Source organism: Phalaenopsis equestris, unplaced genomic scaffold (genome assembly GCF_001263595.1).
Source record: "Phalaenopsis equestris unplaced genomic scaffold, ASM126359v1 Scaffold000140, whole genome shotgun sequence".
Classification (NCBI taxonomy): domain Eukaryota; kingdom Viridiplantae; phylum Streptophyta; class Magnoliopsida; order Asparagales; family Orchidaceae; genus Phalaenopsis; species Phalaenopsis equestris.
The window spans coordinates 1,726,862-1,753,149 of NW_018164582.1; the positions used below are offsets into that span (position 1 = coordinate 1,726,862).

At 35.3% G+C, this 26,288-nt stretch overlaps 1 protein-coding gene across 2 annotated transcripts in view; it reads right to left on the minus strand.

The window, feature by feature from the left end:
- Positions 1-4,869: 4,869 nt before the first annotated feature.
- LOC110021739 overlaps positions 4,870-26,288 on the minus strand; it is a 42,648-nt gene continuing 21,229 nt past the window's right edge. Inside the window, exons 7-20 of one of the 2 annotated variants that reach the window (XM_020720352.1) lie at positions 23,296-23,511; positions 23,055-23,202; positions 22,575-22,957; positions 22,148-22,383; positions 21,840-22,050; positions 21,525-21,680; positions 21,262-21,419; positions 20,976-21,168; positions 8,187-8,575; positions 7,597-7,777; positions 6,940-7,169; positions 5,953-6,616; positions 5,794-5,869; positions 4,870-5,435 (exon numbers count right to left, since the gene is read on the minus strand). In XM_020720352.1, the coding sequence (XP_020576011.1) occupies positions 5,221-5,435; positions 5,794-5,869; positions 5,953-6,616; positions 6,940-7,169; positions 7,597-7,777; positions 8,187-8,575; positions 20,976-21,168; positions 21,262-21,419; positions 21,525-21,680; positions 21,840-22,050; positions 22,148-22,383; positions 22,575-22,957; positions 23,055-23,202; positions 23,296-23,511 (3,456 nt within the window). In that variant the 3' untranslated portion in view covers positions 4,870-5,220. Of the gene's footprint in view, positions 5,436-5,793; positions 5,870-5,952; positions 6,617-6,939; positions 7,170-7,596; positions 7,778-8,186; positions 8,576-20,975; positions 21,169-21,261; positions 21,420-21,524; positions 21,681-21,839; positions 22,057-22,147; positions 22,384-22,574; positions 22,958-23,054; positions 23,203-23,295; positions 23,512-26,288 lie in introns of both variants that reach the window. The other variant, XM_020720351.1, reaches the window with a different exon arrangement.

Sequence of the window (26,288 nt, forward strand, 5' to 3'; positions counted from 1 at the left end):
CCCCCCCACCCCCCCAATAAGATCGGTACAATATGTGAATTTTTGGACTTGTACTACCTTCGGTAGCACATCAACTAGATTCTCCTTTGTATATATCTTCTTCAACAGAACCTTGTCTGCTTCAATCAAGTTCCAAACAAAGTGATACCTTATGTCAATATGTTTGGTACTAGCATAATGAACTAGATTTGTGGTCAATAATATAACTAACCCAAAACTTAAGTATTTACAAAACTAACATTCATCATTTTTTTTTCTTTTTGAAATATCAAACCCACATAACACAATCATACCATCAAGATTTGATTAATGCACAAAATAGAAATTGAAGTTTTATTTTAAATCTCAATATTTGAGTGAAAATTTTCAAAATTTGATACAAAAAGATGCCCAAAAATATAGAGTATTTTCCTTAGAGATTTTTAATGCATCTCATTTGATACTTTAGTCCTTAATTATAAAGGGAAGTTAAACTACATGAGTTAGTCTATAGCATTTGCTATAACTAGCCATGAGACAAAATGGCAAACGAATAGTGTCGATCCACGAATTCTCTAGAAACCTAATTCAAGTGCCCATTTTGACTTGGTGCACCAGATCAAGACATGGACGTGCAACATCATCTCCACATATATAAAAATGAAACAAAATTGAGCAATCATATTTCAATCACTTATTCACCTGTCATTATCTCATTATCAATAACACTAGAACTACTTGGGTACTTATAATGAAAGAGAAATCTAAAAGATAACAAATTTTCCATGACAAGATTCAAACTCAATTCCATTGAAAATTTTATATCCTTAAAAATTGATAATGCAAAGGAATAATTCAATTACATCCTTGAGTCCTATCTTTCAAAAAATAAATTCATTCATATGAATTTATTTATTGATTCAAATAACAAAAGGTGATCGCTAAGAGAAAGAATATGCATCTCCTTAAGGTATTTCACTCAATTATAATTTTCCACCAAATTCCAAAACATTTTTGTGGGAAAGCAACTTTTACCGCAACATACCTTATCAATTGAATGCCTAGCAAGGAGCTTAAATTCAAAATACATCTTCACATTTTGATGGTTACCTATCCTCACCTCAGAGCTTTCTCTTCTAAAATATCGTTTTAAATCTTTAGGTGCATATCCTTTGTTCATATTCATTCTTAAAATTGCACAAAACTTGACCTAAATATAGAAGTGTATTTTTATTGAATATTCCTCCAGCAAATATAGGTATAAGTGCTACTCTCCTGTTACCAGAAAAGACAACTCCATAGATATCATATCTTCTAAAGTCAATCCTACTACTACCTCAAATCTGATGTCCAAAAGATGAGTACAAATGAACATAAATTTTGAGATGCACTTGATGACACCTACATAGGGTGTATACCTTTTGCACTTGATGGAATCCCCATTTCTTGATAACAACTACTGAAAGGAGAACTCTAATAACATTTAGTATGATAATTGGTGCAAAGGTCTCATGATAGTCAATTTCATAGGCTTGACTGAAACATTTTGCTACTAGTCTGGTTTTATATCTCACAATACTCGCATCAACTTTGCATTTGATATTGAACACTTATTTGAATCCAACTAACCTTTTATCCTGAAAGGGTCTAGTAAAAATTCATTTGTCATTATGCTTTAGTGCTTGAATCTCCACTTTGACTGTTTTCCTCCATTCTGAATTTTCAAGTGCTTCATGAATGGATTTTTTGATCCACATTATTAAGGCTGGAATAAAAAACCTTCTAGGATGAGGATAGTTTCCCATAAACTACATACTCTTGAATTGGACATCTAATGCAAATTTCATTGTCACCAAAATCAGAAGGGGATAACTCATTAGTACTAGACTCGACCCTAAATTTCATATGAATGTGGACTCGGGTTTTGGTTTGAGCAGTTCTATCCTTGTAAGTTGTCTTCTACCTACTCAAGATTTTTCTTCCTCCTTATGTACACACGAAGTTTTTTGTTATAGACTTCAGATTGGTTTTGATTTGTTGATTGGACTTCCTCAACTAGAACAAGTGGGCTATAAGAGTAGGTAGTGAGGCTGTGTAGGTGTCATCAAGTGTATCTCAAAATTGATGTTCATTTGTACTCATCTTCTGAACATCAGACTTGAGGTAGTAGGATTGATTTTAAAAAATGTGATATTCATGAAGTTGTATTTCTAGTAACATGAGAGTAGCACTTAGACCCACATTTGTTGGAGGAATATTCAAGAGAAATACACTTGTTATATTTAGGGCCAGGTTTTGTGTAATTTGAAGAATGAATGTGAACGCACCTGATAATTATATAAAAAAGTCATATCTATTAATTTTTCCTCAAATTGTATAGAGGAAAAAAGTTATATCTATTAATAAAGTTATATTTGACAATAATTCCAACACTACATAAATTCTTCTATATTTGCCAATAATTCCAACACATCAAAAAATTCTTCTACCGAAGAAATCTCCTTTAAACGCTTATATAATTAACCGCATAGACAAATTCCTAATGAATCAACTGAAAATGTCAAAGAAATATTCCAAATACAACTAGTGAAGATATTCTCTGAAGAAGATAAGATGAATCAATATTACAAGACATCAGTAGTCAGTGAAGATGTATCAAAGAATTGGGATAATATACACATGACAATCATAAAAAAAAAAGAATAATAAGTAAGTAGACAAAAAGTTAAAGACCTTGCCATTAATCTACATAACCAATCAAGGCAACTTTCCAACTCAATCTGAAACCAAAGTACCTCCATTATTAATCTCAAAGGACGCTCGTGGCTCCGCTTTTCCCATCCACTCGGAAAAAGGATTTTATGTTTTTGTTGTTGATTAGAGTCTGCTTTATATTTTTCATGTCCATTGTTAGTTGTTGAGTCTATATATAGTGTTGTTTAGTTTTATTTGTAGGTGCAAAGTGAAGAAAAAGTCTCTGGTTTGCAAGCACAAAGCTGTTTTTGGTCAAGAAAAATCTAATATTCTATAAGTCCTTTATAGTTATTAAAGTCGAGTTTACTTATCTTCTTGTTTCACTTGTTGTCTATGTAGCATGAAGAAAGTTGGTATTAGAGCCATGAAATGCTAATCTTTATAAGGAACTCCTATGTTAAGATGTAATATTAATTTAAATAAGCATCAACTATAGTTTTATCTTAGTACTTAAAGTCAGATTGAATTTTTATGAATTCTATAAATCTTTGTCTATACAAGAAGATAAAACTAACCCTTTAATTACTATCTTATAAAGTAAGAGATAACATGTAAGCTTCTTAAAGACTTTAATTTGTTAACATTGCTAGGTCGTTGTCCTTGATCTGAAATTTTGTTTGGACGTTTATGTCTCGATGCTATTTTACAAAATTTTAATCTTGAAAAAAACTTAATAGTGAACTAGTATATTGGTTAGAAATCCGACGACATAGGACTACTGATATGAAGGACATTGAAATTATACCTCATCAATCTGGTGTAACAATGTCTCATACTGCTCATGTTATTACTTATTTAATAATATAATAATTTTTGTGCTTACATAAACTGATAATACTCTACACACGAGTCTCTTAAGTGTTAATATGGCATCTACTTCACCATTTAGTTCTATTTTATCTAATTCATCTTCTGCCAGAAATCAAAACTTTAAAAATGCCGAAATATCGAATATCCTCTCAACGAAGACGAACTTAATAAATAAACAATTCCTAAAATAGAGAAATCAACATCGTATAAAACTGAAACTTTTGATTTTAAAGGCAAGTATTCTATTAAAACAGTAGAAAAATCAGATACTATAGAATGGAACCCATAAAAATTATACCTTTACCAGCTAAACTATATTTAATTGCTTACCTATTTTCAAAATTATAAATATAACATATATATTTAACTCAAATAATATTTAAGCTCTTAAACCTTATAAATGCTTCAACTTTAACCTGCTTAAGAAATGAATGATGTTTTTTAAATTGAACCTAATCATTAATGGAAGTTTTAGAAACAAATTCATGTCTTGGATCAGTTTATTTTTTATGCTTATCTACATTTAAGCCTATCTCTTACTGATGTCAACTTATTCGAAGTTGCTAAAGTACAAATACAAATGCATGGCTATAAATTTGTACGAGGATCTGAAACTATTGCATTAATATATAATTCCCTTTGCTAATCAGTTTACTAAAGAATATATAAAAACATAAATTAATTATGATGAATCAATTGATTCTATTTATCCTCCTTCAAAGTCTAGTATAACTATAAATGAAGAAAATCTAAAGCTGTCAGCATTCGAAAAAAAGAAAAAAAGAAGACAAGTTTGTATATGCATATACGTGCATACATACATACTATATACATATCATATATGTATATATATATATATATATATATATGTATGTATATAGTCTATCATGTTTTTTTTTTGTATTTTTTTTTTTGGAACCATTTGATGTGGTTGTTATTGTGTGGGCAGGGTTTTGGGCCCTCCCACACAATTTATTTGTATCATACTTTCTATTTAATATATTAGTCATTGTGTTTAGGGTTCAATGACTTATATATATATATATATATATTGAAAGTTCAAAAAGGCTAATATATTAACTAGAAAAAATGATACAGATACAATGTGATGGAGGGCCCAAACATGGCACCCTGCTCACAACAAAACCACAAGAGATTCCACAACTAGAAAATACTGAAAAGTACATTAGAGACATAAAGAAAAAGCCAAAAAATGCAGAAATACATAGTATCAGGTGGCTAGAGAGCAACCCAATTTAGTATATATGTATATATAGTATGTATGTACATACATACATACATATTCAAAAATACCTGAAGCTTTCCTTGTTAAAAGGTTTTGAAAATAAGCCATCAATATTATGGAATTCCAAGCAAAATTACAATGAAAAAATAAAAATAAATAAACTCTCCACTAAGCAGACAAAAGAAGCTTTCTCGTCCTAGAACTTATGCACAGGTTTTAAGATAAACATCCACGTAACTTTTATACAGCTAAAAAAAGGAAACCAGCAAACTCGAGGGGGAAGAGCTACAAGAACTCCAAAAATATTCTCCCGTATCAATCTAAATGATTTTCTACTTACCAGTTCCTTACCTTGAGGTTCCAATCCAAATGACACTCTCCGAGAACAATCATCAAATGGATGAATCTGCAATATCTGCCATTTTTTTTCTTTAATTAATGCCCTGTTGGGCATTTTCTGGGCCCTTAGTTGCAGTGCAACGGGTGAGGTGTGAAGCTGGAAGAGCTACAACAGATGGAGCCGAGGGATCTGTGACTGAGGCGTTTGGAGCTTCATTTCTGGCAAGCAACACATTTGAAATAGTTGCAGCATCCTCTTGATGTAGGGCAAGAGACTTGGAAACAGATTGGTTATCCTCCATTTCAGCTGGCAGCATCATTATTAACCATTTTATTTCCCGGCATATTAATGTACAATAAATTAAAGGGGCATTTACATACATACCGCACAATTCTTATGTATTTACATGTCTAACACTTAAACTTCACTTTGTGCATTTATACCACCCAAATCCTTTATTTTATTTAAAAAATATCACTACTTGTAATTTATAAAAAACGAAATACACCTTTTCATGCATAGGAAGGTGGCATATAGGTACAAATTGAATTTTAAGGGTTAGATATATAATAAATGGAAATTAAGGGTATGTATGTAAATCTTCCCAATGTAAATGTTCCAAGAATTAGGGGAGAGAAAAAGAGGGAGAGAGAGAGAAATGAACCTGCTTGAATTGTACCAACATGCATATTCCCCTGTGAAATAATTGGCGATGCCACTGCTCCCCTTCTCATTCTCGACTGCATCCAGATAATTTAATGAATTAGGACTTTTTTTTTCGTTTTGTTTTGGGAACAATATAGGATGATGTTGCTGCATATACCTTAGCATTTTCTTCACAGAACTTCAAAACAATTGAAATATTCGCATATCGACCATGGAACAAACTGTAAGCCCACAAAAGAAGCTTCCTCGGTATACTGAGATCAAGGAATTCAATCTTTCCTTTCTCCAGGGGAAGCAGTCCATCAACAGGAGCATGAGATGACGAAACAGTGTATAGATTGATGCCAGATGGAAGTGCGGCAGACGAGCTCTCTCGGAAGAAGTTGTAGGAACTTCTCATGAGAGCGGCTAAGGCCTCAAGATTCTCTTCAGATGCTTGTCTAACACAAACATCCTTAATTTTTGATAGAATCTGGTACCAGTTCAAATCAAGACCTTTGGAATGTGTTAAGCCTTCCAATAATGTTGTGCTGAAAAACTCATCTGGTTGGAGGTCAACATAAAGTAGGAGGTCATTCTCTGAAGCAGCAGCATGATGAGACAGATCAGGTGGGTAAACACCATCTGGAACAGGGGTTACTGAAGCTAGCTTCATAAGAAGTGCGCGACACCAAGCCAAAGAAGCGTGCTTATAAATTTTTGCAAAGTTAGTACTAGACAATTTTGAATTTTTGAAGCGCTTTCGGATCTTCTCATTAATCACTTCTAGAGCATCCAATCGGATGTCGCTCTCAAGTAAATCAATGTATTGATGGATATAACTGTAACGAATGATAGCTTAAAGAGGCTGATAAAAATTCCAGAAAGAAAAAATAAAAGGACATTTACATACAGACCACTCAATCCTATGAATATATATATGTAACACCTAAACTTGCTTTTTTGACATTTATACAACCCAAACCTTTCATATCACATAAAAAGTACCACCATTTTAACTTTTAAGCATAGGGAAGGCGGTATGGTATGTATGTAAAAATTGAGATTTAGGTGTTAGATATGTAAATACATAGGAATTGAGTGGAATGTATGTAAATCTTCCAAAAGAAGAAAAGAAGAGATCTACTGTAAACGTTCTCCCTACCCACACAGATTTGCCTCTGATATTTCAGAGTAATTCAACTCAGGTAAACTGCTCAAGTCTGCCAAAATGCTGACATGATCGATGAATAAGTTAAACATCCGGTCCAACAATTGCTCGAGAGCGTTCTTATCAGCTGATCCAACAGCCCCAGCATTTTGAATTGATGATGCCAAAACTTGAACATATTTTCCAATAGCTATAGGCACAATATCACACAGGCACAAGTAGAACTGCAAGGGGCAAATATCTGTTAGATCAGGAATGGTACAATAATAGTAAGAGGAATTTAAATACATAGCGCACAATTCTTATGTATTTACATATCTCACACCTAAACATTCATATTTACACACATAGCACTAGCAAACATTCATATTTACACACATAGCACTCAAATCTTTATATCACATAAAAAATAACACTATTATCACTTGTTAAAGGTGAAATGCACATTTTCATGCATAGGCTTAAAATACTGAAATGCTATGCATGTAAATATGAATTTTTAGATGTGAAGTACGTAAAATACATGAGAATTGTGTGCCAAATATGTAAATTTCTGTAATACTAATGCCAAATGGACATGTTCACGAAAGAAGGTTTAAAAAAGAAAGAAAAAAAAACTTTTATGAATTGTCTATTCCCGATTATGCATGCCTTTTTATCAGTCCGTAAACACGTATAAGCTCTCTCTAGAGTAGACAAGTCCCCAGTCCTTCCCAACAAGTCCAAATAAAATAAAAGGTACTTCCGGATGCAGGTGATAAATTTTCGAGAACTTTCTGACAAGCTAACCTCCAAATTCCTCTTATTTCCACCATGACCTGGATATTTCCGTCTGATAACAGAAAAAAAAAAGCCATCAGTTAATTGCAGAACATAGGATTCAAGGAATTAAGGCCCATAAAAATCAATTGTAACCGAAAGTCAAGAACAACTGACGAGTATATATTCAACATGAAACAAGAGGCCTTTACATATGTACTACCCAATTCTTATGTTTTTACAGATATAACACCTAAACTTTTCTTTTTACATTTATGGCGTCAAAAACTTTCATATCACATCAAAAATACCATCATTTTAACTTCTAAAAAGTGAAATACACCTTTTCATGCATAGGTAAGGTTTCATGTATGTAAAAATTGAAGTGTAGGTGTTAGATATGTAAATACATAAAAATTGAGTGGTATACATGTAAATCTTCCATAAAACAAATCAACTTCAACCCACAGAATGGAATTCACCTGCCCTTTTTGGTTGCACCGTCTATCTCCCACATATTTATTGTAAAAGCAGACCGTGATGACTTAAAGCAGAAGGAAAGTTCATCCTTTGCCCTCTCCAGATCACCAGGCTCACCCCTCCTATATAATCCCCGGGCAAGCATGTACCTTGCCTTGTGAAAGTGTTTCAGTTCACCACCCTCAACGCAAACTTGTAGAGCACACAGGCAATCATCATAAAGTAAATGCCATGCATCATCCAACAGAATTTCAGTGTTCCCTTCCTCGTTCGAGTTTTTTGGAGCTATATCTTTTGCACCATCAGAATTTAGAAGATCATCCGATGTCCAACCGAACATGTTGAGGACCTTTTCTTTTGCTTCATGATTGAAAGCATATGCAGCAACTACCTGGAAAGAAAAACAAGCCGTGAGCATCAATTTTGGATGTGGTAACGGTTAATTAAAGATTTCCTCACATCACAATATGTTAACCTCATATATGGCCCAAGTGTTCAATTTCAATGCATCTATTTTCCAGCAATCATCAGGAAGAAGATTGATTTCCACTAAGCAACTTGAAGCTCTGAACATTTCAAGACAAGCTCAAGGTGTTCATCCCAACACATTCAAGGAAAAAGTGAAAATCAATGATTTAGGTAGCTTAGCGTATATGTTTATTATTATTTACTAACAGTAATTGAGTTTGATTTCCCTATCGTCTCAAATTAATCTATATTATTCTAAACATGTTTTAGAAGCCACAAAAAATTAAGAACGTAATTAATTTGATTTTCTATTTATATGATCGATTATCTATTTACCTGCACAAAAAAAAAATATTTATTATTTTATTTAGTGATCATATGCTTAATTAGCTCATCATCATGACGCTAACCAGATATATTTATCGCATGGGATTAATTTTATTAATTACATCACTAATTACCTGATTAAAATTTAAGTGCTTTGCATGTGACAACTTTAACAATTTTAAAGATTTCGTATATTTCATAATAGGTCTTAATTGCTATAATATGCATAATTAACTTAATTAGATTTTAATTTTGATCCAAATAGATTCATTTAGTTGTTTACATACAATTTGATAAATTACATTATACATGTTGGACTTATATTCATTTAACTATGTTGAATGTTAAACTTAGTATTAATGATTAAACTAGCAGCACATAGTAGCCCAGAAAACACAGAATTAGTGCAAAATAGAGAGGGTTTAACATACACATGGCAAGGTCCCAATAAGTACACGCTACGGTAAGACGCACGCAACAAGGGTTGCAATGCCATAAAGAAGAATGTCTTAAATATAATTTTTCTTTTATGGCCGATGGTTTGAATCATGTAATGGAAAAAACTTGGTGAACGTTTTGGTGAATTATCCTAGAGGAACTGCATTCATAGAGAGTCAATTGATGCTAGTTCGTATTAAAAAAAATGTAATGAAGATGTTTGAATTTTTAAGGAATTTTATTAAGGATATTGGACCACATTGTATTATTCAAGCAATCACTAAGAATACTTATGAGAATCTTTTTGTTGGTTAGTGATTAAATTTTTAAACACATTTTTATTTGATTTAAGTTTAATATTTTTGCATGTCAATTACAGATTGGTGAATGTTTTGTGATATTATTTTAAGGAAGTTATTGATGGATAAATAAAAACCCTTATATTAGACTCATTGTTCTACTCATTATGTGGATTTAATAATAAACAGACAAAATTGATCTTAAATTTTGCATTTACACAATAGTTTCATCTTATATGTTAAGATTTATTAATTATATCTTTAATTGCATAATTAAGGAAAATAAGCTTAATCCTATTATGGTTTTTTATATGATAGCAAAATTATTAGAATAAAAAGTTTAATATATTTTATTAAATTTTCTTAATTAGGTTAAATAGGTTATTAATGTGATTATATGCATAATTATTTCATACTTAATGAATTTGATCTTAATTTAAATTCATTGTATCCATAAAACTGTTTAGATATAATTTGACGTCTTATATCATATGTAGTGAATTTTTTTTCATTTTGCTATGTTTATAACTAGACTTCATATTAATATTCAAAACTACCATTACATGGTACAAAAGACAGACAAAATATGCGCACAACAAAGCAGGTCTAGGGTACACAAGCTGAGTGGTACCACAGCAGGGGAAGAAAGCTTCTGAAACCGCAGTAGGGAGAAGAAAATACTACGTTGGGAAACCAATCAAAAACAGTAACAGAGAACAGGAAACAAACAGAAACAATGCACTTCAAGAATTCATAGATGAGACAAGACAATGGCTAAAGCACCACCTGAGAGCCACCTCAGGATACAGCAGCAAAGGGGTGACAAGAAAACCGGGACACCCTTTTGGAAAAGAAAGAAAAGCCTCCAAAATCTGCCCTCCCAAAACAGCCTAAAGCTCTTTTTATTGTTAACATAAGCTGTTCCTAATTATAAATTTGCCCTCCAAAGAGATAACATTGCAGAAAACACGGGACACAAAAAAGACATTAGGACAGCAAAAACGTCAAGCTTCAAGATCATTTTCTTGTTGTCTAATGTCTGAGTCCTGTGTTGAGTGAATTTCATGATCAAATAACTTTTGACAGGAAGACATGCCCCTTGGTGACATCCTATAAAAAAGATAGTTAGGAATGACCGAACCAGATATGAGTTCCATGGCGAGCTGTATTTCTTGCAAATGAGGTAAGCTGACTGTAATTCCCTTTGAAAAATGTCTGAAAACTATCATAAACATGGCTCTATAATAGCTAGAATCCCTGTCCAGCAGTCCCGATTTTCAGCAATTAGCAGGAAGTAACCCTCTTATCCTTCGTCACTTGTTGTAACAATGTAGCAGTCAGACTGCAGTTTGCAGCAACTGAACTACTGTTTGCAATAACCAGACTGTCAGTTTAATCTTTGTCCTAGGCATCCTCCTTCATTGGAACGAAGGTAATTTGTCTTCCATCCTTAACAAAATAGTAGGAGTAGGTATAACCATTGTTAACTGTCTGGTCATATAGCAACAGTCTCCCAAGCAATATATGACAAGCATCCATGAAAATGACATCACATTTAACTTCCCCTTGGAACTGTCAGCCAAAAGAAAATTATGCTAGACGTTGTCTGGTAATTTGGAGCTTATTCCCCTTCTTTAGCCATGTAAGTTGATAAGGATGTGGATGTGGTTATGTGATCAATCCGACTTTCTCTAGCATTATAGTAAAAATAACATTTTCACAACTTCCACTATCGATTATGAGATTGCAAACTTTATCCCGCACAATGCAACTTGTCCTAAAGATATTACAAGGAAGCCATTCTGGATTAAGAAAAGGCTTGGCATTCAAGAGCCTATGAAGGACCAATAGTACCCCCTCGTCCACATGCATCAACCACTCTCCTGCGGGGCTGTTGTAACCCTCCTCCGGAATTTCTTCCTCTTTTGAACTGTTTGCTTCCACCAATGAAATTATTTGGCGGTTAGGACAAGTGGATGTTATATGTCCAAACCCATAGCACTTAAAACACCTTTTTGAACATGGTTTTGCAACCATTTTTGTTGTTCCTTGTGGCTGAAATACAATTTGAGTATTGTTGGGTGGTTCGTCTTTCTTCTCAGCTCGTTGGACCTCATTCAGTCCAGGACTGAACCAATTTCTCCCCCATGGGATGGTGTAGGGTGCACTTTTAATCCATTTCTGTCGTCGTTTAACCTTGACAGCAAAGTTGATGAAATCTTGTAGGGTCTTTAATTGAATCACATAGGCTATAGATGGTCGAAGTCCACCCAAGAAATGTGCAATTGTGTGTTCTTCGGGTTTGGAAAGGTTACATTTCAGTCCTAGTTGTCCGAATTCAGCAGCATATCCTCCGCGGATAATTCTTGTTGGTTAAGGTGATATAATTGAATGAACACCTCTAGTCAATAGTGTTCCAGAAGGAATTTACGTTGTAATTTTTTCTTCATCTTGCTCCAGGTGGTAATCATGAATCAACCATCCCTTTGTCATGTTCTCTTCGCATTTTCCCACCAAAGAGAGGAGCTCTTCCTCAATTTAATGGCTACAAGATTCACAATTTTTTCTTGGGGAACTTCTTTCAAAATCAAGAATTCTCTCTACAGTATGCAGCCAATTAATAAATTCACATGCATCTAGCCGGCCTTCAAAATTTGAAATGTCGATCTTGATACCAAAATCAATAACCTTGTGGTGTCTTTCCCTCCTCCACTCATGCAGGAGCAGCGCCTCATCGCTGGAAGGTTCTTTGTGAAAAGGATTTTCACCTTCTTCCTCCACCGCATCCACGTTGGATTTCACGGTGCTATCCTCAGTGTTTTTTTGCTCCAAGACCACAAGCCATTCCTGTAGTCACCGGATTTCATGTTGTAAGTCTTCTATAGCCACTTCTTGATTGGATCTTGCAATATTTCTTCATGAATGCATGCTTGAGAGTAGAAAGAACCACAAACAAATGCAAGGACAGAAATCTTCTCACAACTTTTGGGCAAGAAATAGAATCAAGAAGCCAATCAACAGTCTTCTGTGGCTGTCCCGAAGGACCCAACGGCCTAACAGCAGCAGTGCCTGGTTCCAGCCGAGCTACCCAAGAAAGGACTGCTTTAATACCAAAATGATACTGCTGCAGGGAGAAGAAAGCTGCTGGAACCGCAACAGGGAGAAGAAAAAAACTGCAGTGGGGAACCAACTGAAAACCGCAACAAAGAACAGGAAACAATTGGAAACAATGCACTCCAAGAATTCGTAGACGAGATAAGATATTACGGCCAAAGCACCACCTGAGAGCCACCTTAGGATACACAACAAAGGGGCAGCAAGAACATCAATACACCCTTTTGGAGAAGAAAGAAAACTCTCCAAAATCTGCCCTCTCAAAACAGCCTACAAGTCCTTCTGTAGTTCACATAGACCCTAATTACAAGTTTGTCCTCCAAAGAAATAAAATTTCAGAAAATACAGGACACATAAAGAGACTAAAATATAACAACCACAAAGGACATTAGGAGGCGTCACCAAGATCTTTGCATGCCCTGATATATAGCCTATATTTGTGAAGAAAACCACCTAATGAATTTGTAAATTTAAAAATCCTCTACGTAAAATCATGTTGAGATTAGTCAAGACGAGTTTACCAAGTGTCTAGCAATCAAAAACAAATCCTTGAAGAGATCAATCTGGCCAATATCTTACATCTTTCAATCATTTAGAATTATTGTAAATTTGGCTTTCACATTGTATGCTTTTTTATTTTCACATAGAGATTGTATTGTAGTAAATTAGTGGCTGAACTTGATTCACAACCAAAGTTCAAGAGGACAATGGAGTAGACTTAAATGCAAATATTACGTTTTTGTGGAACTGGACCTTGGCAGATTTTTGGAAAGCTTCCGTGTTTTTCGTCAAATCATATATAGGTACTCTTGTATTTTAAAAAGAAGATGTAAATGATTATCCACCTACATGAGTGGTAAAGAGGTGAACTTACAGTTGCAAGTTTGATTAGTTGAATTCTAAGTTCAAGGAGGGCCTAGGCGTGAATGTTAAGTTGGCTTGGTGAAACCACATAAAAATAGTATTATGCAATATCCTTAGATTTCGGTATTTACATTCCTTTATATTTACTTGTTTACTTGTTCTTGAATATTTACTTGGTCATTATTGCAATAATTACTCTTGTGCCAATGTATAGTTGAAAAATCAATTCATATTGAGATTATTAGTTAATCACTCTCACTTGAGTATTCAAGCTACAACATAGTTAATTTGTGTGGTATATTTGTATCTAGATTATTTAATTAGAAGCGCACATAAACTAATATGTTAAGTGAAGTTTCATATTGAGGTTAAATTAGTTAATCACTTAAGTATATCATCTCGTTTTACACTCATGTGCTAGAATGCTCGTAGATCTACATATCAATTTAACAAAGAGACAGAAATCTCATAATAGAGCGTGGACGTGAGAGGTATGTATTAATTTTCTGAAAATATGTGGAGCTAAAGAAAATCCACATTTTTTAATAGAGCATTGAAGCATGGCAATCAAAATAATTAAAGGATAAAAAATTAAGCAAGCCAAAAAAAACGAAACAGTTAAATGTTTGCCATTTTTTGAAAATTCGATGGCTCCAATACTATCCTCAGAAACCTCAAAATGGATTTAGCCGCAGAATTGACAAGAAATTGAAAGTCGAAAGGTGATTGTGATGATAATGAAGATAATTGATAACATTGAATGTGGCATCCGCATCGATGAAAAAGAAATATTTTGATTTGGGGTCTGCTTGAGCGACTATAGCTGTGAGTGAAAATTCTAGGACTAGTTTTTCAAAAACGTGACGGTATAATTAAAGGATTTTTCCCTTTCGAAAAAGTAAGACAAGTTTCTTATTGCTTCCACACTCTAGCATACCTAATTATAACAACAAATGTTCTCATTACAAAAATTCTGAAAAATAACAAGAAAATTGTTGTAAAATATTATTAGAATATTAGAAAATTAATATGCAGAGTTCTGTATTAATTGCTTTGATTTGTTGTTATTTACTTTCCTTTTCCCCTTTATTATGGTTTTAATTGTTTCCTTATAAGTAAATCCTATAATGGGTCTTTGCATTAATAAGCATTATCTCGGTTCTATTCTAACATGGTATTAGAGCTATGACCCTAAATTAGCTGTCGTCAGAACTATCCATGTCGTCGGCTGGCCAGTCCAAATCTCCCTTGCCGCCCAGCTAACATTCTTCCGCTAGTTGACATTTTGCCACCATATCACATATCTCATGCTTTGGTATTTTGATACCGCCAGATCTCATATTCATGATCAGTTACCGCTGGGCCTATCACGTGCCTTGATATTTTGCCGCAAGATCTATTGGGCCTTGGTATTCTACTGTCCAGTTTCTACCATATTCTGCCAAGCCGCCCATATTTTGTCGATAGAAGCTGGTATACTGCCGAGCCAGCCATATATATTCTGTCGCCAGAAGTTGGTATAATGTCGAGCAGCCCATAGTCTGCCGCCCAAATCCTCCCTGCGGCTAGTTTTTGGAATTCTTCCGTGTAGACATTCTACCGACCATCCAAGAGCTCTAATCCAGCCGGAACTATAGAATGTCTCGACAACCTAACATCTCATTTGGATCAATCAGAGTCACGACAGAGTCCTCTAGCATTGTGCTGTCATCAGAAGATGTTCTTGATTCCACAGGAGGATCAATTCTAACCTCCGACCCTTTGCAGACCGGATGACAGAAAAATAACATGAACATGTTGATCACAACCCATAAACTAAACGACAGCAATTTTCTTCAATGGTCGCAATCTATGTCCTTATTCATCAAAGGGCGTAGGAAATTCAGTCATATCACTGGTATGATTCGTTAAACTCCAAAAACTAATCCAGTGTATGCAGCTTGGGAAGTGTAGAGACTTTGATTGGCCAATCATATATGTTACTTCCTTCCGCTAGTGTCTTCTGGACGGGAGTCCATGATAACTACTCAGATATAGAGAATTCCAGCCAACTCTATGAGGTGTCTAAGATAATTTATCAGGCAAAACAACGATCCAAAATTGTGATCCAGTGCTAGAATGACTTAGTTGTGTTATAGATGGAATGTGACATATATTACGACTACACTTGAGAATCATCGTCAGACCTATCTCTCCTCCAGAAAATTATGGAAAATGACCGCATGTTCCAATTTCTGGCAAGCCTCAACAAAGATATTGACGAAGTCCTGAATCGTACCCTTATCTGAGATCCTCTTCCTTATACTTGCACTGCTTTCACTGACATTAATCGCGAAGAGAGCCGGAGACTTGTCAGGCTTGGTGCTTCCACTCCGTCTACTGAGATATTCGCCCTGGACTCTAATAGTGGTACTTGCACTGCTTTCACTGAGATTAATCACGAAGAGAGCCGGAGGCTTGTCAGGCTTGGTGCTTCCACTTCGTCTACTGAGATATTCGCCCTGGACTCTAATAGTGCTCAACCTCGGGCTAGTCACCCCACTTGTGATTACTGTCACAAACCGAACAACACTTGTGGCAAGTATGGAAAGCTCCACAGGAAACCTGCATCCACACCTTTGGTGAAATCTTCAACTGTCAGGGATCTTGCTAAAGCATCTAAATCCAAAACTTTGTAGCCTGCCTCTATCTAGAGCAATCTGGAATCCTCCAATTCTTTTAAAAGTCAAATGTAGTATTTAATCAAGATGATTGGATCCATTCCACTATCCTCCAGCCTGCCAACCTCACACGTTCGTCAAGGTACCAATCCTATGACACATTTCTTTTGTCCCTTCTAGACCATGAATCATTTATTCAGGTGTCACAGACCACATGATTGGAAACCTTCAAGCCTTTTCGACATACCATCCTTGCTCAGAGAAATATAATGCTAAAATTGCTAATGGGGTCCCAAAGTTCCATTGCTGGTAAAGGGTTTGTTGTTTTAACAATACGTCTAATTTTGAAAATATGTTACATGTACTTTTGTTGAAGTATAACATTTGATCTGTGACTGAATTGACATATGACAATGATTATGTTGCTCATTTTTTTCTGATGTCTGTCTTTCAGGATAGTCGTTCGAGGAGGATTATTGGAACTACTAAGCGGGTAGGAGGGCTCTACTTCTTTCACGAGAAAAATATGAAAATTGAGGACACTCCACCCACTGGATGCAAAATTTCTCAGTCCACTGAATGCCCTAGTATTATGTTACATTGTCCTTCAAGTCATCCTAGTTTCTAATATCTAAAACAATTGTATATGATGATGTTTACTAATAAAAAATTTTCAAATTTCAAATGTGAAACATGTCAGTTAGCGAAACATCATCATATTTCTTATTCACCCCACAATTACACACTTTCTACTCATTTCTTTCTTATTCAGAGTGACTTTGGGGACTCTCTCGCACTCCTAACTATACCAATAATCGGTGGTTTCTTATTTTGATTGATGATCACACTCAAATGATGCGCGTCTATATCTTAAAAGAAAAATCTGAAGCTACTGTCACTTTCAAAAACTTCCATATTTTCGTTTTGATCGAATTCAAATCTCCTATTCAAGTCCTTCGAACTAACAATCGTCATGATTTTTTTAACTCTATGATAGGAGAATTTTTGGTAAGGGCACCCTCCAGCATAACTCGTGTACCGACACTCAACAAAATGGGATAGTCGAAACGAAAAACCGACATCTTTCGAAGTTACTCACTCCATTATGTTTCACTTGAATATTCCAAACATTTCTGAAATGATATCATTCTTAACGCAACCTATCTCATCAATAGAGTTCCCTAAAAAATTCACAACTTTCGTACCTCTTTAACCATCTTAAAATTGTGTTTTCCTAACAATTGGTTCTTCACCAGTTTAGATTACAAAATTTTTGGGTTGCATAGCCTTTTTCGGAACATGGCTCTAATTAGAGTAAACTTGATCCCATGTTAATAAAATGTGTTTTCCTCATATACTCTGTCACTCAAAAGGGGTATCAGTGACTTGAACCTACCAAAAATAAGGTATATGTGAGTGTTGATGTCTCTTTTTCTGAAAGTGTTACCTCCTTTACTAATTCCACTTCGACTGAGGGGGAGCTAGAGTTCTTAAACATTATTCCTTAGGCTACTCCTGTGGATGTTCCCCCCATGTCACCTACCAGGAACCCTCTGTTCCTTTGGTTCCACCCACTTCTTCTACCGCCAAGGAGCCATCTGTCCCTTTGGGTCCACCAGCATTTCCTCTCACTCTCCGTGTCTAAACTCAATGCACTCGTTCTGATGCACATACTCTGGAGCTCGCTAACCCCTTGTTGAACCCTGAATCCCCTCCGGACGACACCCCCAACACTGCTCCTACTCTAAATGAGGAAGTCAGTTCCTCTAGTAAAATACGCAATCAGACAGACTCTCTCTATCCCATGGTAAACTTGTCTCTCTTCGTACATTATCTCCAACCTACAAAGTATTTGTTACGACCCTGACCAAGCATTAGCTTCCATTTAGTATTTAGGTTGCCTTAGCAGACACAACCTGGAAAGCTGTTGTCATGGAGGAGATGAACGTCATTCATCAGAACCATAGTTGGGATCTTTCTCGGAGCAATAAAGCAGTGGGATGTCAATGGATTTTTAACATCAAGTTGACTATGAGGAGACATTTACTCAAGTTACTAAATTAAATACCATTCGGATCCTCCTATCCCTTATCGTGAATCTGGATTGACTCTTATTCCAGCTTGATGTCAAGAATGCATTCCTAAATGACGATCTTCCAGAGGAGGTATACATGACTCTTTCTCCAGACTTTGACTCCACTACCACCCAGGGGCAAGTATTTAGACTGTGAAAATCTCTTTATGGATTGAAGCAATCACCACGGGCATGTTTTGGGAAAGTTACAAAGGTAGTAGTAGGTCATGAATTCACTCAAGCTCAATCGAACCACACTCTTCTTTCGGTATTCCTTCAACGACCAAGCAACTATCCTTATTGTCTATGTTGACGATATTGTTCATACAGGTAATTATCTATCAGCATTGGAGTCTTTGGAAGACATTATTGCTGCTTCATTTGAAATGAAGGACTTGAGATCTCTTTGGTACTTTATAGGTCTGGAAGTTACTCGGTCCTCTCAAGGTAATTGTCTGTCTCAACGGAAATATGTGATTGATCTTTTAACAAGGAATAATCATTTCTTGTGCAAACTAGTGGTTGTCCTGATGGATCCTAATGAAAAACTTCTTAGTGTCTCCAATGCACTTCCTGTAAACAAGGTTCGCTACCAGCGTCTTGCAGAGAAACTCATTTACCTTGCTCATACATGCGCCCTGAAATATGATATGCAGTTGGAATAGTCGGCCAATTCATGCATGATCCCTATGAGCATCACCTCCAAGTTGTTCACTGGATTCTCCCCTATTTAATAGACACACCAGCCTTAGTTTGTTTTTTTCCCGTCACACCTCTCGTCCTATTGCAATATACACAGACGCATCCATAATCGGTAATCTACCTCGAGGTACTACTCATTTGTGTGGGGAAACCTAATCACGTGAAAAAACAAGAAGCAGTCTGCAGTTGTTCGGAGCAGAACGGAAACCAAATTTCGGTCCATGTCCCTGGGAATCTCTGAAGCTCTTTGGTTACACATCATGCTCCACAAACTATGTATGACAATCAGCGCTCCCTACAATTGTTCTGTGATAACAAGACTGTTATTAGCATTGCTCACAACTCAATCTAGCATGATCGCACCAAGCATGTTGAGATTGACCTTCGCTTCATTAAGGAAAAGTTCAAGTCTGTGGAAATTTGTGTTCTGTTGTGCTATCTAGTGGTCAGCTGTCAGATATTCTCACAAAGAACGTTTCTCGGCCACTGCTTGAACATGATTGATATATGCTTCCACTTGAGGGAGAGTAATAGAATATTAGTGAACATGATTGACATCTATGCTTCCACTTGAGGGAGAGTAATAGAATATTAGAATATTAATATGCAGAAATGTGTATTAATTGCTTTGATTTTGTGTTATTTACTTTCCTTTTCCCCTTTATTCTGCTTTTAGTAGTTTCCTTACTAGTAGATCTTGTAATGGGTATTTACCCCTCTTTGCATCAATAAGAATTATCCTATTTCTATTCTAACAAATATAACTATCATGGCTATTTGTATAGCAAAGTTATGAAAAGCATTACCCAAAATAGACCCATATTGGGTCGATTGACAGTCACGAAACCATGGAAAGGAGAGTTAAAAATTGTGATTTTTGACTAAGATCACTGAAATTAGATGATTCATGAAATGGCCATGCCCTATGATGGTGGGCAAGAGACGAGTACAGAATGTGAGATCAGAGAAAGAATTATGCTTGATTGCGAGAGCAAAAATCAACCATAGTTGATGCATGCAAGAACAGGTTGATAACAAAAGGCACTACAAGTGGCAGAGATCAATGGTGCTCTAGACTGTGTGAGTGGTAGTATTAAGAGGGTGCAAATAAATCAAGGTGTGGCTTACAAACCAAAGCCCAGAGAGTGCACAGGAACAAGAGTGTAGCTAGGAGGATACACAAGAATTAGAGCAACGAACAAGATAGAGGAGCAACATAAGAGACTCAATGGCTGGATTGCATGTGGGATCTAAAGCAATGTGTCACTATGGGAGCAATACTGCATGAGAGGAGCAACATTTGTCGGACATATAGGAGGCCATGGCTAATATGGCTCTGATACCACGTTACACAAGAAACTTTGGTTGTATTGTTAAAAACCCTTATTTATAAGAGGATAAGTGCAACATGCCCAAGTACAGAAATAAGCCCACATCAGTCACTTTATATAGTGTCTTCCCATATAAAACTTCTAAAAAAAAGAATGTGCACGCAAGGCTCGTTAATAAAACAAGTTCTAAAGAAAAAGCATCAATCAAGTGAAACTCACAACTGTTGAGAGATCAAGACTGTTTTGAAAATAATATAATAAAAAACATTCTTTCAAGATTCAGCTAATCTGGAAAATTTCATGAGAATATATTAGTCAAATAGGGCAGCAAGGGGCAGAGAAAAATTAAGGCGAGCCTTAAGAGGAATTGGAGCATACGAACTGCTGAACATAAAAGATTAAAAATCATATTTTGGACAGGCGTATATTCACAGACATGTGCAATCAATGGCAATAACAGAAGCCTAAGAAAATTGTGAAAATAAGAAGACAGAAACAATGAAGTGTGACAGACCTGAAGAACATTTATATTTCTTTTCCCACGAGTATAAAGCAACTTTAGGCGGGAAGCATGTGTTCTATATACAGGATCAACTGCAGAAGGATTCAAAGAAGCAGCTTTACTATAAAATGAAAAAGCCCGATCATGTGAATATCCCAGCTTTTCGCAGAGCTTTCCCAAGTAAAATGAAGGAAGCCAATCAGGCCTGCAAATTGTGAAGAAACAACTTCGTTAATCCATATGATTATTGGTAAAAAATCTAAAATAAAGAAATAACCATAAAGCAATAGCTAATTACTTGAGTGCAAAAGCCTTTTCAAAATGTTTCATTGAATTCTGACAAGAAATCCTCCATGTTGTATCCCTTTTAGGCACATGAAATCTTTGATCATAAAATGGAACAACATTCTGAATATTGTCATAGTAAACTAGTGCAAGCAATTCATGTATTTGGCTCTGGATGTACAATTATTATTAGAAATAAAGGATGATTTCTCTTAGGCAAAAAACAAAAAGAAGCAACAATCAGTCATCTGTAAGAGCAGAAATACAAAATAAAACCTGCTGATCTGAAGACTTAGCTAAAGCTAAACTCATTAATAAACACCGTCTGCTACGCCTTCGGCCAATTTCAACTCTTTGAGGCAGACTAGCATTCTTTCTCCAGTCCAAAATGTTTATGTGCTTACTTCCATCATTTAGCAACAAGTCCACTTCCTACATTGTAAACATGAACAATTCCATCAAGTGACATAATAAACGAAATACCAAGCAAATCTGAACCTTATAGGTCGATCAAGCATACTAATAAAATATTTTTAAAAATTTGTCAACTATCAAAATATAAAGATTCCGCAGAAACGTCTTAACTCTTACCTCGTCATAGATATTAGCAAGCTTATGCCAGCTCTCAAAACGTAAAGGATTGTACAGTAAATCATACTTAAAAAGATTGGCATTTTGTTCAACGAATTCTTCGCCTTCCTTCTTGAGTACGAAGCCAGGATATTTATCAGTAGCACTAGTATCCTCAGCCTGACCAATAAGATAATACAAGTTTCCATAAACCTCCATGTATTTTTCAGAGCTGCAGCTGCAATAAAATAAAATAAAAATTGGGAAAAAGAAAAAAAATTCGTTTCCGTTACATGTTAAAATATTAACTAATGGAAAAAAAGGAATACCCAATATCTGATGATGCTTGAAGTGTATCAGGCCATCTACCATTAATGAAAAGTAGATTCAAGACTGCATCATCATTGTCATCGCTTCCGGATAATTCATACAGCAAATCCTCAGATAACTCGGTGCTATCTAAAAATCTATATATTGAATTTTCCAACAATAATTCATCTGGTGGTTGTGGGAAGTGTTTCCGAATGGCTCTGAACACTCTTCTAAGTTTCACCAAGCCATTTCTCTGTAATCAATTAAGCAAAAGCCAAATTATTGAACAAATGTAGAAAACTTAGGCACACTCATTAGTTTCAAGAGAGTTAGGTACAGTTTTGTTAATCTTCGTTAGTTAATCATAGATATTTGACACAATTCATTTAACTAATTAGTTGTTTATAGAGCAAAACTGAAAAAGCAGTAAAAATAACTACGCACAGATAAAGCTTTTGCATATGGTAAAACGTATTGAAAGACATCAGCACACTGTTCCTTGGTCTGATAATCTCCACGACTAGTATTTTTATGTAAGGCCAAGTCATCTTCACTTGAAGAATCTGGGTTTATGTTAAGGCCATACAAACAGAAAAAGCTCTGATCTAAAGCATTTTCAATACCCGTCTGCACTTTTTCTATTTCAGTATCAATTATCTGGTTAGTAATTCCGTTAATAACATGTGCTCCATATTTCTCTCCAGTAGAGTCAGAGTTCAAATCAATCTGAAACTTTCCATTTTCAACCTCATCCTTGGGCAAGCAACAATCAGCATTCATTCCTTCTTGCCCATCTCTTTGTAGTATTTCCTCTTTTCCGTTCGAACCTACATCCAAATCAGAAAATAACCTAGAAAATTTCCTGTCTGCCCTAATCTTAACAAACATTGAAATACCTTTTTGTTTGTTCCAGTTAAAACCTACCATGTAATGATCTCAATTTCATATCTAAAGCCAAAAGATGCTTGATTGCAAATTTCAGAAATGCCCCTTCTTTTCCATTAATGTCCCGACCAGCACAGCAAAGTCCATATTCCGCAAGCAAGTCATGGACAGCCACAATAAGATCAACCTGGCAAAAGTTTTCACTTTATTGAAATATGAGAATACAAAGATAAGTAAAAAAGAAGTAGAAATTGATAGAAAAACTGTAGTCTATAATTACTTGAGCTTTGCTAGGAATTGAAGGTTGAAGATGTTGCAGCTTGCAGAATGCAATAGCAGCATCAACAAGAAGACAGCATTCTGAGTGATCAGCGGTATTTAAATTTCCGGGTATTGAGCCTTTCTGGTTGAGGATTTTTCCCAAGGAACTACATATAACTGTTAAAAGCAGACTCTGAATATTACCAATAACACTATCCAAAGAATCCATGCAACCCTGGAAGAGCAAGAAAGAGCTTTCCGCTTCAGTTTCAATGAAAGCTCAAGATGAGGTCGGAAGCATGAGAAACATTCAGTAATAAATCACACCGGTAAATCCTTCTAAGAAGGATTCTGAGTCTTTCGAGAGATCTCAACAGTGCCAGCTAAAATAAAGAAAAAGCAATAGAATAATGAAGTGGCAATATCTAACAATAGTTTTTATCGTTTAATACTTGAACTTTAGATCTCACTTAGAGAAAACACATAAGCTGTCAGACAATATCAATACTCCCCTAAGGTCATAAGAATTTAGAACTTCAAGTAATCAGATAACTAGTAAAAAATAATTATATCATGCATGCTTGATGCAGAAACAAAACAGATGCAGCATGCAATTGTAGCTTATGAACTTTTATCAGGGGAGAAAAATAGATTTAAAACCACCTGAAATATTAATAATGAGGCCTGGACATTTTGAACACAAACTAATGCAACATCATCATCATCGTTTTCTTCATCACCACTAGCCTTATCCCAACCATATGCGCATCACAAACTATTGCTGCATCTTTAACTGAAAATAATGTTTCAAATATAATCATTATGAAAATTTAAATAATATAAGTAAATACAACTTAAACCTTATAATTATCCAGAAAGCTAAAAGCCTTTCAAAGTGGAGAGTAAAGAGAGGTAAGACTTTTTTTTTTCCCTATGATTTATACACTAGGCTAGAACCTAAGAAAGAAAAAGAGGAGAAAAAATAACTATGATGGCATAAGAGTTCAAATTTTTTTTAATAAAATAAAATGCATTTAAAGGAAAAACAATTAGATCTCAGTTAAAAATAAAAATTTTACTATACAAAAATTACCATAATAGCTTAATGACTATAATAATGAGATATATTATAGACAGATCCAAATAAGTGATGTAGAGTAAGCTCAAAAAAGATTCATACAGCAAAACTTTGGATCCATAAAAGATATTTAAGATTTCGAGAGTTTTGAATGGCATTGCAATAGCCTGATAAACAAGTTTTATAATGAGATTTTGAAGACTATGTAATGACAATAATGAACAAAACATTTTAATATATTATTTATGAACCAAGCAGACGTTTAAGATTGATAAATATAGAGCTGTAGCAAATTAACGAGTCATTAAATTAGGATGAAGAGAGTAAAAATACATACAACTAAATTACATCAATATTAGGGAATCAATTTGCTTTCATGACAAAACTATCCCCTACAAAAGGTTTCTTTTTTTTTATTTTTTTTTTATTTTGGCTAAGGCAAGTGATGAGAAAGTATAAATGGCAAAAGAGAATCCCCATATGATTTTCATATCGGAGAGCCAATTTCATTTTATGTCAAGAATATTCACTATAAAGGCGATTTATTTGCCAAGGCAAATAATGAAATAGCATAAACACCAAAAAAAGAATCTCAACTGATTAATGTTGATCTAATATATATCTATATATATATATATATATATATATATTATATATATATATATATATCATGGCATTGGTGGCGGGCTCTGCTAGGGTTTGAATCCTTTGGCTTTCAATTCGTGCCGGAAAACGACAACGTTTCTCGTACTCGACGACGAAGGACTTTGCGCTAGTTAATCTCCTTTGCGATCGTCGTCTCCTCTGCGCCCAACGACGAAGGGTTTCAAAGCCTTCCAGCTTCTACAGTTTCGTCGTCTCCTCCTTCGTGTCATCTGCACGACTTTCCTTGTTGAGCTACGATTTTCGCTGCTTTCCTCGTCAAGCTGAGACTGTAACGATTTCGACATCTGCGGTTCGTGTCTTTTTCGCAGCTTCGCTCCGACCTTTTCTGCCAGTCGTTTTTGCCCTCTACCGACTTGGCAGGGCTTCTCCTTGCTGTGATGGAGCTTCCTTCTTCTTCGGTGGAACCTGACAAAGTCTCATTTGCCCACATGGTGAGTGATCTCAGGGGGAGACGGCGGTTGTCTTCCCCTCAAGTTATAACTAGTATCGTCATGGTACAACTGACTGTCCCTTTATTAAAATTGTAAGCAGAAAAAGTGGGAAGATAGCACTTTTCTTCTCTGAGTTAGAAATTTCAATCATAACTAACAAATTCAAGTTTGTTCTTACTGAAAAATTTCAGTGGGGACACCCACTTACGGAAGTTATCAGAAAAAAATTTGATGATCTCAAATTAGTAGGAAAGTGGAAGGTGGGGCTCATGTATGTGGGACATGTATTAATTCAGTTAACCGTGCCTGAAGACTATACTCAGATTTTCTCCAAAAAATATCTTAACATTGCTGGTAAACCAATGAAGCTACTCAAATGGTCTCCGAATTTTGACCCCAATCATGAACCTCCTACTGTATCGGTATTGTTTAGTCTACCTGATCTCAAGCTTCACTTTTTTCATCATCAAGTTCTTTAATCTATTGGTGTCACCTTATGAAGCTAGATCAACTCACTTTCAACATTACTAGACCTTCTGCGGCCAGAATACTTGTGGAAAGAGATATTACTTTACCTGACAAGTCTGGTTGGGCACAACTCAAAATGGATATTGACAACAAATTGTCACGAAGCATAGACCTCCTTATTGTTCTCATTGTAAGATGTTTGAGCATACATTTGATAAATGTCATAAGTTTCATCCTAATTTGAAATCTAAAGATCAAGTGAATAAGGATGGATCTAAAGATATATCTGTTCCACCTGGAGAGAACTACCACAGGAAAGGATTTGGTGTCTGATTCTATTGCCCCTGTGGACCCTCCCCCTGAAAATAT